Source organism: Vanessa atalanta, chromosome Z (genome assembly GCF_905147765.1).
Source record: "Vanessa atalanta chromosome Z, ilVanAtal1.2, whole genome shotgun sequence".
NCBI lineage: Eukaryota > Metazoa > Arthropoda > Insecta > Lepidoptera > Nymphalidae > Vanessa > Vanessa atalanta.
The window spans coordinates 5003321-5020065 of record NC_061902.1 but is presented as its reverse complement, the minus strand read 5'-3'; the positions used below and the strand labels follow the sequence as shown (position 1 = coordinate 5020065).

The window sequence follows — 16745 nt, the reverse complement described above, 5'->3', positions numbered from 1 at the left end:
ATGATCAAAGAAAACTGTTCTAGATATCTTTTAGAAATATATTAATATATTTTATCACAATGAAGGCAAGAAGTCATTATGTTTATCAGGATTAATTGTAAAAATCTCTTCATGTTAATAAACAAATACAAAACAAAAACACCTAAAAATAATAATACATTCGTATGAACTTTATATGCCAACGGTACTTCAAATCATTTGACACAGCCAAATGTGGCTCGAACGCCCTAATATTTGAACTGCACGGTACATTGCGCACACCCATGATTTATAAGAACCTACTCGTACATAAAAACTAAAGAATATCGTTGTGGTTTGATCTCATTGTCAGTTTTTAATTTGTTTAACTAGTTATCTTATATATTTCATTATGAGGTCATTGTGTTACTGCTTAAATAAAGGAGAGTACTTGACGATAGCATCTAGAATCACATCAGTGGTTTAAAGACGAAAATCGCAAATTGCACACTTGTAATATGAAATCTTCGAACATTACAGAAGCGCTCATAGCAGACAACTTATAGTTTAACACAATAGAGATGCGTCGTTTGAACTTGCATGAACATCGGAATCAATGTGATACGCAAAGAATGATCGCTAACGTTACGTACTTGTAGCGTGTAACGAAACAAAAATGCTGTTCTAGTCAGTACTGTGACGCTGTAATATATTCTCACCATCAAGATCCTATTACACGCGAATGCTCTTAGCGAGAACCCCCATAAGGTATTGAGCCATAATCGAGTTGAATTCTTATACGGTCTTTAATACTTCACTTCGTATCTCGTTGGTATAGTGGGCAGATTATAACGTCGTAGATAAAAAAAAACTCGGGTCGAGCCGATACAAAAAAAGAATATTACATTTTTCTTTCAATATTTTTCAGATTTAGTTCTAGTTGTGTCAATTCCTCGTGAAGAAATTTAAGCTGATCTTGCTTGGACACTTGGACACTTTCCGCTCGTGTAAGATTTTATATCCTTTCTGATTAGTTATTATAGTGAGGAAGTAGAGAGTTTATTTACGTTATCTTGAACCCTATGTGGCTAGCGCAAGAATTGATCAAGAAGATATCATCAATATCACCATATACTTAGAAATAAAATTATTTATTTTAAATAAATTCAGAATTCAGAGCGGCGTTAAGCGCAGGACTCGTAGGTGTGTCCTGCGCTTTAAGCCTCAGTGCTCGTCTATTTTTGTTTAATATTATAAATATTTTAATTTATTTATACTTGCCAAGTACCTTGCTAATTCATAATATTATATGAAGCTGATTCTTTTTTCTATTATATTTTAATACAATAGCTATTTTTTACATAGAGGAAAGATTATCTTGAATATCGTATAATCTGAGAACAAGTTAATACGTTTTATTAAGTTTTGACAAGATTAAATATTTCAACATGGAATAATATATTTTACCATCACCTACTAGCGGTGACTGCTAAATCTGCAACCATCGACAATTTCTCCATCCATACTCCTTTACTTTTACATATGAAAATATTTAATAACTGTCTATAAACTACGAATGAAATCTATCTAATTATAAACAAATCCATACTAATTATATCCATACAATATTATAAATTGCGAAATTAACTATGTTTATTACGCCTTCTCGGCTAAGTCACAGAACCAATTTTGATGATATTTATTACCGAGTAGGCTTAAAAGCGTTTTTTAATTCAGGTCCTCGTGGAGGTAAAATTAGGAATGAAGGTTTCCTTGTTTAATTTAATAAATTTTGCGCGGCTAAAGCCGCGGTTTAAACTAGTAATTAATAAATCTCAAGTCAATTTATCTTCAGTAAATATGAAGTCAACTGAGCATTACTGATTTGTGTGTTTTATAAGAAATACTGGTCCAGTTAGCTGTAACGAACTCTGGATCATTCAATTAATTGCAATTACGGTATCAACTCAACTATTAAAATATAATACCGGGTATTTATTTCAGTTTTAAGACAAACATTAAAGGTAATTCTTAAATATTTGAACATGAATACTGTTTCGAAATTTACTACAGAATTGAAGTACAATAATAAACACTGAATACAATTATTTTTAACGACATTAAAATGTCACAATACTGCATAAAGATAAAACATGAACACTTTTTTTTTAAGATAGAATGAATATTAATGGTTCTCCGCGAACATCGACCACGTTTATTTTCCGTATAAAAAATATCATATCTTGTAACAAACATTTGTATTGGTAGAAATCAATCACATTTCCATTTTCGAAGTCACCACTAAGGTATTTCCTCTCGAAGTAAATAGGAACTTGCAAACACGAATCGATGAAGCACTTTTGTTCGATTCGGAGAATTATTTACATATAAATAAAGCAAAAGTCTGCGCCAAACTTAAGCCGAAAAGTTGTCTTCCCGTTAAACGACACTATATATCTATCCTTTTTATTCTTGTACTGTCAATACATATTGCATCTCTTTTACCCTTGAATGGTGACTACCGGATTGCAGAGGTACAAGATCGAGGACCAGTTTTTGCGCACCAACCACATCAAAGACATGCCCTCAAACAGAAATTTGTGAAGATGGAGTCACCATCGAAGAAATAAATGTGTAGAAAGTAGCGCTTATATGAGAGATTCTCGGACAAAGTATGATTCAACATTTACAAAATAATACTTCATAATCGTACAGACTTCGTATTGAGACACAATCGTATTCAATATTTACACGTCAATTCAAAAGTAGTTATACAAAAGGCAGTATCCGGACTTAATGTATATATATATATATATATATATAGGTTAAGCATTTAGATAGAGCCTTGATATTTGGAGGATTTAGTTTGGTGAAGTAGGTAATTTAGATAATGTAGGTAATAAAGGTTTGTATATAAAGTATTTTGAAAATTTTGAGTTAAGAGTGACTGCAGTAGTCTTCGAACAATCGATCGATTTACACAGAACAGAGTACCAAGTTAAATAAATATGATTGTATGATATTTTTTTTTGGAATATGTCAAACGCATTTCGCTGTAAACCATTAATATATTTATTACATTTCGAAGAAAAATAAAACTATGCGGTCAATAACTCGACGAATAGTGCATACAGTAGCATATTAGTAAAGAACTCATAGTAACATATTCTTTGTTTAACTATATACTCCAAGGAGATCTTACATGAATCTATGATAGTTACATTGAAAGTTAATCTTATAACCAATTCGCTTAAATTATCATTAGTTTCTCGTTCCGACATCGAAAAGGAAGAATTCAAATTGCGATCTGTCAAACTCTTATAGTTTTCGAGAAACAGTTTCTTAAAAAAATATAATTTCGAAAATTGAATTAAGTGGCGATCGCATGACCGAAATTGGTCGTGGACGAAATTAATTTCACGCAATCATCAGCCAAAAATGGTTGCCTGCGTCGCTTACCTCACCATACCTTACCTCTTTACATCCCTCCCCTCTTTTTAACGCCACTCATGGTACTTATTTTTTTTTTTTATTTAAGAACGAACTTGTAAATTAAAGCCATAACAAAATTGTTGTACCTACTTGTAAATACGGGCCATAAACATTTTGTTTTTCTACCAACTGACATACTCTAACAGGATCGTTTTAACTTATAAAATAAATTAATTTGTTATTTTTTTTAGCATTAGCAGCCTGTTAATTTTATTTATTTAATTAATTATTTATGTACCAACAGAGTATACAGAAAATTATATAAATGAAAAATGTGTACAAAGGGATAACTTATCTCTAACAAGAGATCTCTTCCAGAAACCCTGAATTTAGTGGAGATTATTTGTAATACATATTTATGGTGTAGGTACAATATCAATTAGTTTTATATTATAGAATTCAAGTAGACTTAGCGATAAATGAATATATTACACACTAAATACAAATATATACATTAATATATACCATTTTCCCACTGCTGGGCTAAAGGCCTCCTCTCCCTTTGAGGAGAAGGTTTGGAGCATATTCCACCACGCTGCTCCAATGCGGGTTGGTGGAATACACATGTGGCAGAATTTCGTTCAAATTAGACACATGCAGGTTTCCTCACGATGTTTTCCTTTACCGCCGAGCACGAAATAAATTATAAACACAAATTAAGCACATGAAAATTCAGTGGTGCTTGCCTGGGTTTGAACCCGAAATCATCGGTTAAGATGCACGCGTTCTAACCACTGGGCCATCTCGGCTCTTGTTATTGATAAAACTATATCCAATATTATGAATAAATTATACTAGTGATGTATATATATTTCAATTCCACATAAAGAGAAATAAACATTAGTTTTTTTTTTGTGTACACAATCATAATTATCCAAAAAGGTTGTAATCACCTTGACAGCGTCAACAGCAACAAGTCACAATATTGAGTAACAGTACTGAATTTTGTGGCTACTCCTTCACGTGCCTCGGTAAGGCGTAGTACAGATCTTCGTCGTACTGATAAAGCCAGGTATTTTCGAATAAGGAATCCAATGGGACCACCCAAAGGCCCAGCTGCCGACCCGCCTTATTTATTGTTTTAATTAAAACAACATAACTCAAGTTCCTCCATTGGACGCGCCTATGTGACAGCTCGTAATTCTAAAGTTTAGCTTCTGAACGCGATCCTTAAATTAAACGACGCGTGCAACTTGCATGGGGGCCTGTGGCTTCTTCATCTATAAGCAAGGACCGCCGTTGAAATATAACTTAAAAAATACAAGGTTATCATTCTAATTGATGTATTTGTTTCAATCTGGGCTTTCGCACAACGCTTTACAAAGACTACTAAATTAGATTTGCTGGAAATTACCTTCTTGTAATTTTCGTTCTATTTTTAAATAGAATTTTTTTAATTAATAGAAAAAAGTAATATCGTAGACGAAAGGGACATACATGTTAAACATTTATACTTTTTGTAGTTATATTATTTATGCATTTTAGAATTTCTCTCAGAATATTGTTTTTTTCTTTGTCATAAATGAATACGAGCTCCGACGAGACGAAGGCCTAAAATAATTGTAGGATTTTATGTATAGTAAGTACAGTGTACTCATGTGTATATATAATTATTGCAGTTTAATATTCTTATCGACTATAAAAATTTGATTAACTATTTATGAACAACGACAAATTAAACAGAGAACACAAAAAAAAAATACGTAAATTATATAACGTTAAAAATAGTAATCAGGCTGTATCGTAAAATATATGTCTTGGGTGTATTTTTATCATCTCGACACATGGATTTAAAGTATTTAAAAACAAGTTCAACTTATCAACGCGTGTCTGATCACAGTTAATTAATAAAATTTAATTAATCCCTATCAGTAATTTGCAATAGTCGGAAGGCTCGTGTGTGCTGTTGATCCAGCTTAACCGATAAACGTGTTACTTAAAAATGTTTACAATCATAATAACCTCACAACATTAGAAGATAATTTTCGTACAGCAAATGATACATATAAATTAGTTTATCAGATATCATACAATTATGTCGTTCGTGGTCGACCTTAACTAAATCAAATGTAAGCGACCGCTTAGCCCCGCATCAATTTGGGGCCTTGCTTACCACTCAAAAGGAAATAATTTAAATGAAGAATCAGTTAAGTATATAATAATTTTTTTTATTTATTATAAGAAGGAATAAATGAACTTTTAAATTTAAAACAAAATCAAAGGTAGTTAAGAAAATCTGTTTTAATAAATAAGTATTTATTCCCTAATTAAAAAATAATCTAAACCAATATACATAAACCTTATAAGATGCAACGCTTTTCAGAGAAAGTTTTAGTTTAGAGACGTCCGATTTTGTCTATAGAAAATTTACATGGAGCAGTTCATTTAAGATTTTTTTCCCGTACAATCATAAAAAAGTCAGCAAATGTTTTATTTTATTGTTTTTTTTTTTACCTTGAATAACAAATACTCAATAGGTTCTATTTTTAAATTTATTTTTGAAATATTTTTGATAGAGGATGCAAATGTATAGGACATGTAGACGATCGAATATCGATAATAACTAAATTCAAAGAGTTTCGTTTGTTATTATAAATCATGTTCTCGGTTTTCAGCGTGGGGCAACTTGGACGTTTTTTATAATACTTTACCATATTTGTATCCATTAACCTATCTCCAGTGAAGCAGTTATGTGGAATCTTCACCACGCCAGCAATGGAACACATTGAAATTTGATATGATATATAATATAGATATGGTGTTTATACTTTCGCTTTCAGGTTATTTAAACACAAAAAATCATAGGTTGGAAATATTTTTATTAACAGATCTTTATAATTTTAGACACATGAATAATTTATCCATTTAACGGCTATTGTGAATCCGTATCAAGAACTTTTACGTTAAGCAATTACAGTTTTGCCTTTACACTAATATACATATATATATATGTTGATTGAACATAAAAAAAAATGTTGCAGTTTTTTGAAATTTACTCGCTTTTTTTTATAAATAAAACGCATTTGAATATAATTTCAGTAGGTATTGTAATTGTATGTGATGGTAAAAAATCGAAATAAATACTATTGAAGTCACTACGACATTATTCTCCCTATTCGATATATATTCTGTATTCGCTATAATCAAACGATATTACAGGTAAATATTTTAATAAGAAATATTAAGTTTATACAAAGAGGAACTACAAGTGCACGTACTTAGCTCAAATGTAATAATATATTCTTAATTCTAGAACTATTGTTATATTTTACGGAACATTTTTATTTATATTAAAAACTTTTTAAATTTTAAATTTATTAGTAATACCGTGAGAGTTATTTACATATTGTTTTTTTTTTAAATATAATATGTTTTTAAAACAGTATTGTTCGAAAAAAATAAATAATCATAAAAGCAATACTCTCTTTCGAAATAGTGGTAATTTTTTGACAATCGCTTTTACGTTAAATGTTATTAATTAATTAGAAACAATATTAGATTTGAAATCGAACCAAAATTTAAGAACGTATCGATGATAATTTTGTATTAATATGCATGGAGCAGCCAGTCAATGAAAATTTTTCGAAATATCTTATAACATTTCTGTATAACACTAAAACTATCTTACTATGGAAATTTTCGTATTTACCTGCTATACCTTAAACTAAACTTACATACTAAATTAAATATAGGAGTCAATAAATAAATAGTATATATTAATTAAAAAATCTTCCATCATATCAATTCAATGAAGTCGAAAAAAATTATAACCTCTCATTTTAGAAGCATTTTAAAACTAAATCTTATGTTATATCCACAATTTAATAAAACTAATTGTCCAGGTAGTAAATGTCTGTTCTGTTACCTGTCTTAGAGATCAAGACATTACAGGCGTGTATTAACTTACAAGAGTATCATCGTTACACGGTACGGCGTACATTTTTTAACCTCACTCTGAGACTTACGCCCTTATGAAATTACTCATCGTTTATTTACAGTCACATGTAGTATTTTAAATAAATCAATTTTAGTTATTTATGGAAATACATGAATAATAATCAGCCTGTGGAAGAGACTTCTGCTTAGCAGGGTCTTACTTACATGGAACGTTTCGACATTCCATAAAATGTCGTGTCAGCTTTAATAAAAGTTATATATTTATATTTGCTATAGATTACGAGTAATCTCATGAAATATGTTCGCTATTTATTATATTGTTGATATTTTAGTTCGTATTCTATCAGCGCTACATTCATCCGATTTTGTTGAAACTTAGTACATTACATTGTTGTAGACGCTTGCATGAAGGTTTTTGGCAGAGTACCATCAAGTTACAATTTAAAGAGGCATTTCAACGTACGTCAGACATTCATTCTTTTTTTTTAAATAATTATTGTCAATTTAGAATAGCAACACAAACCATTTTTGTTATAAATGTCGTCGATTATTCGATTATAGCAACATCGTTTCAAAAATAACGAATAACTTGGATGGCCTAATTTAGTTTATAACAAACGATATTTTGAACCATTATTGCATTTATTATATAATAGAATTAATTTAATATTTTGGAATTCATTATGTCCACGTATTCAATGCCTCGTACGGCATTTGTTTCACCAAAAGTTTTTTTTTTCAAAATGGACGGATATAACTTATACGCCATGTTATTTATTAACTTCAATCGTCTCTGTAGATGTTTGGTGTCGGAAGTCGGAGTGTTTAAAAATAGGTAAAGACTTATCAGTGATCTAGAACTACATATTACAATGCTGCAGACTAATGTATTTAACAATGTTTCAATAACAAAATGTGTAGAAAGCGATATTCTCCAAGCCAATGTACAATTTAATATCTAGACGATCAAAATCATGTACATACTATTAGATTTCATTTTACACTGGGATCATTACTTTAGCGTCACTTCATAGATCTTTGTCTTCAAGTAGTCCTTGGTATTAAAATTTTCCGTAACATTTACAACGTGATCTAAGTCACTATTAAGTTCCACAAACTTTCACAGAATTCGTTTGGAGCGCCGATTGCGTGTACACTTGGAATTTTAATGTTCAATTGCAGAGCGCTCATAAAGCGCAAAATTGTGGCTATGGACAGTCCATGGAGTTGGGGCTCGGAGGGCCGCCCATCACACTGTACGGTGGACTGTGCGCGGGAAGCGACTGTATCGAGCCCATGGGGCCGTGGTACATGTCCATCTCCAACGAGCCCTCTGGAGAGCACTTCTCCGCCATTTTGTTTTCCTGTTTCGTGACCATGCGTCTCCATTTCGCTCGTGCGTTCTGGAACCATACCTGCGAACAAAAAACTTAAGCTTGATGTCGGAAATGCAAAAATATGCGAACGCCTTGCAATAAAATGTCGCGGGCGCAATAAAAGTGGTTTCGCCTTTAAAAGTATGGTGATCACGTTGCAGAACAAAATTATGTAAAAACAAGTCATGCTGAGGTCAAAATTTTTAGGAATCACTTAATTTTACGCCATCGAATAATTACAGTTAATTAGCAATTAGCTACTGCATTTAGCAGACTGCTTTTTAGTGTTCTGTATAAAATGAACCGTTATGATAATACCGGCTACTGCCTGCTTTTGTTTTTGTTATGAGATACTCAGTTTTTATTAGGCTTTCAGCCTTCAATTTAAGATGCCTGCTAGAAAATTTAAGAGATTAATGTTTTTATTTTTAGGGTTGTGTATGTATGTAATTATTATCTTTTCAAAGTGTATGTGTATATTCAATAAATCCTTTCCTTGTATGGGATACATTTATTGGACATGTAATAGTTTGTTTATTAAATTATTAGGTTAGTATCGTCAAGATTTATATTAATTCTTATGTGTGTTTTGTATAAAAACTATAGCCAGACATGTGTAGATATATGTAAACTATGCTTTAATCGTTATAAACATAGTGAACTAAATATGAATTTATCGAAGTTTCCGTAGATAGGTCTTCTTATTGGACTATTCTTGTTAGTTGTCTTGAGTTCTTGAGTCGTTCATATTCATATTAGCTATTAGTGAACTCTTAAGATTTATATGTTTAAAACTAGGTTAGGCTAATTTAGTAACAACACTTCAACAAAAAATTAATTCGAAATTAACATGGTAATGTTGTACAGAATCCAAGCCGCGAATCTCGATCGAGTTTTTTCCTTCATCTCATATCTATTTGTGACTTTTTTGTAAAGCACGTCTAGGATATACGGCTGCGTTTTGCGTTCCAAAGTGTAGATCCAATCTTTAATTAGCATGATTACCCCGCCGAGATCCCGCCGCCGAGCGTGACGCTCGCCGTCGCCGGCCGACACGGCGCGAGCCGCTAGCCTGCGTCTGCGCAGTGCCATTCTATACAAAACAACGCCGGATCTTTGCAAAGTATATGCTTAACATTCCATCACGATGTTCCCGCCGTAACAATTAAACGCACGCGCTAAAACTGTATTCTAAGAACTCGTGATAATTGTCAGTCATTAGGATATCAATTAAGCTCTTTCATGTAGACATGGAAAGTATTTAACTTTTATTATTTCTGTGTCGTGTCCTGAGAACGCGTGTTTTGTATGTGTCATTCAGATAACCCTGTAACTATTATCTATAAAGATTACGATGTTATATGTATCGAAAATATAATGTGCGAAAGTAATCTATCCTACCACATTTACAGGACGTGCAAATATGATGACCAATAGCGCGCAGTCGTTTTACTGGCCCCGCCCACCGCGTCATGGCCGCTACGAATGTTGTCTAATGCCAAATTTAGATTATCGCTTCTTTCACAACAACCAATACCAATCAAAACGTATACTATAAAGCATAGCAAATTATATGTATCTAAGAAAAAACACGATTTAAGCAAATGTCATTTTTTTTTACTTAATTAGCGACGGCATTGCCCTCGCGTCAGTCAGTCGATTCATAAATTCATCATAACATGAGAAGTAAGACGATAGCGTCTAGAGGCATTCGGATGAGAAATGAGTGAAAAGCGCAGGAGACATGCGCGCGCGCACGATTGATGATGCCACGTCCGCACATGCCCGCCGCTGTCAAACCGAGATAAGACTGAGGCATGGTGGTCCCAAAAATATTTTTTTCCTTATGAATGACTTTACTAGTGTCTACTGAGTCCATTCAACTTAACGATTTGTTCAAACTTACAAGCGTTTCCTCAATATCGTTATTCAGGGAGATCATTTTATTATTCATTGTACGAGTTCAGATAAATACCTTATTACGAAACATGATTATAATCTGAATAAACTAAAAAAAAAATTATTTAAACACAAATTGTCAGTCATTATGTAAATCGATATACCTATTAATAATATTATCATATTTTGATAATCTATAAACTTTTTATTATTACTCTGATGTATCTATTATATTTATAAGCGTCTTCATTAGTTTTTTTTTTTTTAATTAAAGAATCTGAATTATATTTTATATAATCGACAATCAACAGGCAACATAAAATAATGAGTGCCGCATTATTTCAACAACATTGCTATCTATTACACGAGTAAGCCTAATAATGAGAAATATCATGAAAAGAAAAATATTTTCAATTGTGTAAAGAAATATTTTAGATTCTCTCAGCAAATAATAAACCCCGCAACAAGGCATGAGCGGTAAGCGGGAAATGACCGCGCGGTACGAAAAGTGCTTAACATGCGAATCAGAATTCTTATAAGAATGCGAAAATAGTGTACCTATCTAAATCTATTTACATAAAGTAAAAAAAAAAATGTGTCAACCCTATTCCAATCGAAGAAGAAAACCAGCGACTTGCTTGGCTTTGCATTATGCACTACACGAAGACTTGATTAATATGTTTAGATATAAAACAACAATATTCCAGTTCACTATTCATCACGTTCCGATAAAACTTCGTCGACATTGAAAACGTAACTTTTTCGCGAATCCATAATGAGAATCATAGATTTTATTACTCAAGATGTCGCCTCAATTCTTTGCCAAAGTTGCTTAATTTTACTAATGTTGTGCTTGAAATAGATTATAGGTACATTATTTCCTTTTACACACTATCGACGAATTCGTGTAGGAATATTTAAAACGATATTAAAATCGAAAGTTAAATATATACTTCTCGTAAAAATGATAGACGATACTCGTCTATAAATTCCAAAGATAAAAAATAAGTCTCATAATTTTTTACTTGCGCCGCAGCTTCGCAATTCTCGCGGTTAGCTCGTTCAAGTTTGCACTGGCATGCCATCGGACAAGCCATTTGTTATACCGTCACATCAACTCGTATGACATTTGAAAATAACTTTTCTCATAAAACATTACGTCTCATTTTGCTCCGACATATAGATGTGTGCAAAAACTGTTGTGCCATAACGTGTAATTTTTCAGTGAACACATCGCCTTATGCCTGGTAGCAATTAATGTAATTGCAAATATATTATTAAAAACGATGCATACAATTGCATTTTTATACGAATACTTCTGCAGTAACAAACGCTTCGCAATTGATAAAAGTTTTAAGAACTTATTTATTTAATATAAGAAATACGCATTAACAATGTACGTTAGAATAAGATGTAATGGTATTCTGTTATAGAATTATTTCTCGAACAAGATGTGAATCTGGGCCGAGCTTCATCTATGACACTGGTAAAGTGCTGTTAGTCGCTATGTGTGTCAATATTAATAAACTTTGTTGCCGCTTAAAACGGCTTTTGTGTTTGTTATTGCTAACAAGTTTTTTGTTTTTACGGATTATTAATTTCAACTGTTGTAAATTGTTATGCATTTTGAGCTTTTAATGATAAAAAATCTATATAGTTTGAGGTGTTTTGATCCATTCTAACCCAATCATCAATCTGAATAACTGCGTCATGTCATTTAGTTTAAAGTTTTTTTGATTTTTATTTAAATCATTTCAGCAAACAATTCTTATTGCATATTAATTTTGTTTATTCAAAGTTAATAATTATATTGTGCGCTAAAGAGTAATAAATAATAGGTAATTTAAGGATACGATTATTATAAAAAACTAACTAAATATAATAATTTCAATAAATATTTACGTATATTGTACATTAATTAACAAAAATCAAAAGTCTCATTAAATGAACAATTGAGAATTTTCTCAGTGATGTTATTATGGTTTGTTTCCCGGCCAACTGTACCGTAGTATCTGAGTCGTGACCAAATTACTTATTTATATGATGAGATTGATACTAGAAATTCTTTAGTACATTGTACACAACATAAATCATCCAGATATAGTATGTCTGAAAATTATTGTCTTACACAAAAGTTTTAAAATAATAAACTTGTATTTATACACCAGTAACACACACATCTATGTTGACTACAAGATATTCATTATTTTTATTTAAGTACATATTTCTTTGAAAAATGTAGCTGTAATTGACATTAATAAACACATTCATAATATAAAAAGCAGTATCAATAAAGCTTAAATAGCATTAGGCTGAAATAAACATCTAAACAAACACGGCGATCAAAGACGCTCGAGCATTCCACTAATGTGTAAATAAAAACTGAAGAGATGTGATTAATTGTCGCGTTTTCCTTATATAAATAATATTTAAATAAATTAGAAGGCAGACATAGCACGTCCGCTCGGCGCGAGTACGCGCGACCAAATGACAAATGGATGCCTTTTGAAATCGCGGCGGAAATTATCTGCCCAACCGAGCGTCTCAGGGCGATGCGTTCGTACTAATTACTAGAGCGTTTGATTGTGATCTTTAATCCTCCACATGCGGATAAAAAACTTATCCTTTAGGAAATAAGGCCGTGTTTTCCTTAAATTCTTCTCCTTATTATTGTCACTGAATGTACTTAGAAAGTAAAATTATATCTGGCCTAATGTCGAGGTGTGACCATCCGCTTCTAATTGCTGGGGTTGAAACGCCTTCTGAACTTCTCGGGTTATTTGTGGGCCGTTAAGAAGCATCTTTATAGTATACATTTTAAAATTAGAGCAATATAATTTAAAACGTTTTAAATATAGATGTTACCCATTTAATTTGACGTTATGTATTGAAAATTTTGAAAGATCAAAAGTATAGTAATATATTATTCTGAAAATGTGCAACACTGTTTATTTCGATGGGGCTGAGTGAACTTATACAATTTGTAAAAAAAAGTGTAATAGCATTTTAAACTTCGATAAAGGTAATGTTAACGTTCAAAATACGGTAGCGCGTTCTGAAAAAAAGGAGTATCAATTGCGCCGTGCCAAAGAACAAGGAAAGGCACTTTTTCAATCAACTAATTATGCAGTGCTACTTGAACCTGAGTCATTTTTCACTTGAGAAAAAAATACAAACGGAGCGAGTGACAAATCACGCAATTGCGGACGCACGGAGAGAATTATGGCGCGGTTTGTTCTAAATGCGCCCGCGTCGCGAGTCGGGGTTACGGTGACGGCGCGCCGCGGATATATTACTTGAGGCGCCCGCACAGACTGAAGCAATTAGACGCTCGCTCGCCTGCGCGAGACTGGCTGGCTGCCTTAATCATCTCTCAACTATCCTTCGAAGCAACGTCGGGAACTAAGGAAGGTCCTTATGAAGTTCTCGTTTCAGATTTAATCACTCAGAGAGTAGTGAGATGTGGTGGCAATAACTGTCCGCAAAGTGGGAAACTTTAAACATTATCGAAATGATACTTGTTAATAACTGGCACGTGATAAATAACACTCATTTTAATTTCGTAATTGGTAACTGAAATCATGTTATCTTCTTAAAGATCAGTTGAATTTAATTAGTACAAGTATCATAAGCATTTCTAATTTATTTGTAAATTCAGTATTATTCCACACAGCGGATCCACACGTGAAGCAAATAATATATACATTTATTATACTCATCGTAACCATGAAGATGTTTGAATGACTTGAATTTAACTCTAAATACAGCGGCACCACATTCTACAACTTGGATGAAGTAGTTACAGCATTAATTAAAACATCTTACTCCAGTTTTAAAATTAAACTGCATTTCAAAAACATTCTATTCAATATTCACAAAGTAAAAATTAAAAAAACTATATATTTTTTCCTCGCTATATAGTACATAAATATTTTGAAATCCTTTCAAACTGAACGCTGTTACTTAAATGAATATTTAATTTTATACGGCAGCGATAATCTACGAGCGCTCCGCGCAGCAAACCTTCGAAGTCCACTTATATAAAAACTTGTAAGTCAACTATGCTTTTAGTGCGTTGCAATCTTTTACAAATAAATATCAGGATTCCATCTGATGCTATCTTTAAAAATAAAAAACGTTCCCCAACATTTCTCCACGGGAGCGTTCGGCCAAAACTCAGGGTACGCAAAACGAAAAAGCCCTTATCTCGGCAAAATGGCGAACGCAAGCCGTTCGCTTTTTGTGACAAAAAAATCTCGATCAATATTCGGAGGTCGGAGGGAGAGAGGGATTCTCTTTCCGTTCGTATAATTGGTTGAGGGAAAATTTATGCGGCGCGCGCTATCTACCTTTCGGGCCAAGTCGGCTTGGCTCGGCATGTCGATAAATGGTAAGGGTACGATGCCTACCGCTTATATGCCTCGCTACGATTTTCAAGACGTCTCGTCTTATGTGTGTGTATACCTACAGTTGTGAAGCAACATGCAAAATGACGACAACATTCTCCTCGTCTTTTCGTAAGTAGATGTTTTTTAACGTTTAACATAAATTTCAAATAGTACTTTTAAAGTAGTGGACGGATTTACAGCAATTAATTTGTTCACGTACCAAATAGACAGGTATTATACTTCGGTGTGATTGTATCGACAAACATACAATACGCCTTACGCAAGATGTTCATATCTAAAAAAACGTTGTAATTACCAAAACAAAGGAGAAGTGTTTGAGTGTACCGTGCATGATCCACATTAAAGGGCCGCAACAACAAACAAATTAGAGGCAATAGAAAGGTCTAAACTGTAAAGGCTCGCCGAAGTATATTCAAGCTATTAGAACAAGCTAGCGTTAACAGCGGCAGACGCGGCTAGTAAGATAGTTTGCTTTCAAATTGTTTGCGTTTGTGGTATGCGGTCTGCGGTTCAGTTCAATTATTACTGAATACTGATGTATTAGAGCACTTTTATAGTTAATTACATGTCTTATTGAATTCGTATACATGTAATATATAGCTAATATTATAATGCCATTAAATATAAATTTTGTCTACTGATTTAATTATAGTCTATACTTACTTGTCCGACCGCCTTGAGCCGCAATATGAATTGTTCACAAACTTACCTTTTCATAATTAACCAATTAATACAAAACAGCTGATAATACTCGTGTTACATTTTTGTCCTGTAATTTAAAACTAAGTCATTTAAAAAAAGGTCAAAGATAACTCTTGAACTCTGTTCCATATTTTTAATTTTATCCATAAAACCTTCTTTGAGCACCATCCCTTTTGAGTTAAATCAGTTGATACAGTTGGTATTGTGTTTATCGCAATCGAATATTAATTCGCTGTGCAAATTTTACTATTAAGAAGCAAAGCATATTATATAAATTAAATTCGCCTTTATCACTATCATAATATTAATAACATGCGTGTTTAAATTAAGTATTATTTTCTCTACCATGAAATGAGCACTAGAGGATAAAACTCTACCGATTTTAGATGTATTTTGATAAGTGTACCTAACCCAATTTTATTAGGCCATCCCTCAAATACTCATAAAATGGAAGAGATAAACTTGATTCAAATAAGAAATTCGTTATACCTGAAGCACTCTTTTCGGGAGACCGGTCTTCTGGCTCAATTGTTTCAAGTCCTTCGCGTCCGGATTATGATTGATGGCGAAGTATGACTTCATGGTGCGTAGCTGATGGTGCTTGAAGCTGGTGCGCATGCGCTTCGTGCGCGACGTGGTCCCCAAAGCGCCACCGCCGCGGAAACCCATCTCCAAGTACTCAGGATTCAGATCTGGTAGGAGAAGATCACGCTGCTAAATGCTAAACATGACACGGGTTAGTTCGAGTTGGGGTTTTGTTGTTAACTCTACTAATTCGTACAATATTGTTTTGCGATAAGATCTCTTATTGCAAACCAATATCTGTTTCTATTAACCCACTAACCAAACTTTCATTGCTACAATTGATTAATAGCAATGAATTGTCTAACAGTTTTGCATGTAATAATTAGTTCCGTAGATTGAACACAAATGCTAAGATTTGTTTTCAACCTTTTTTTAATAACTGTTCAACTGTTATTATAATTTATGCTGTACCTGGAATCACATAACA

General features: G+C 32.7%; 1 protein-coding gene across 2 annotated transcripts in view; it reads right to left on the bottom strand.

Moving 5' to 3' along the window:
• Positions 1-6871: 6871 nt before the first annotated feature.
• LOC125075972 (protein apterous-like) overlaps positions 6872-16745 on the bottom strand; it is a 53997-nt gene continuing 44123 nt past the window's right edge. Inside the window, exons 5-6 of one of the 2 annotated variants that reach the window (XM_047687863.1) lie at positions 16223-16425; positions 6872-8762 (exon numbers count right to left, since the gene is read on the bottom strand). In XM_047687863.1, the coding sequence (XP_047543819.1) occupies positions 8556-8762; positions 16223-16425 (410 nt within the window). In that variant the 3' untranslated portion in view covers positions 6872-8555. The remainder of the gene's footprint in view (positions 8763-16222; positions 16426-16745) is intronic. The other variant, XM_047687864.1, reaches the window with a different exon arrangement.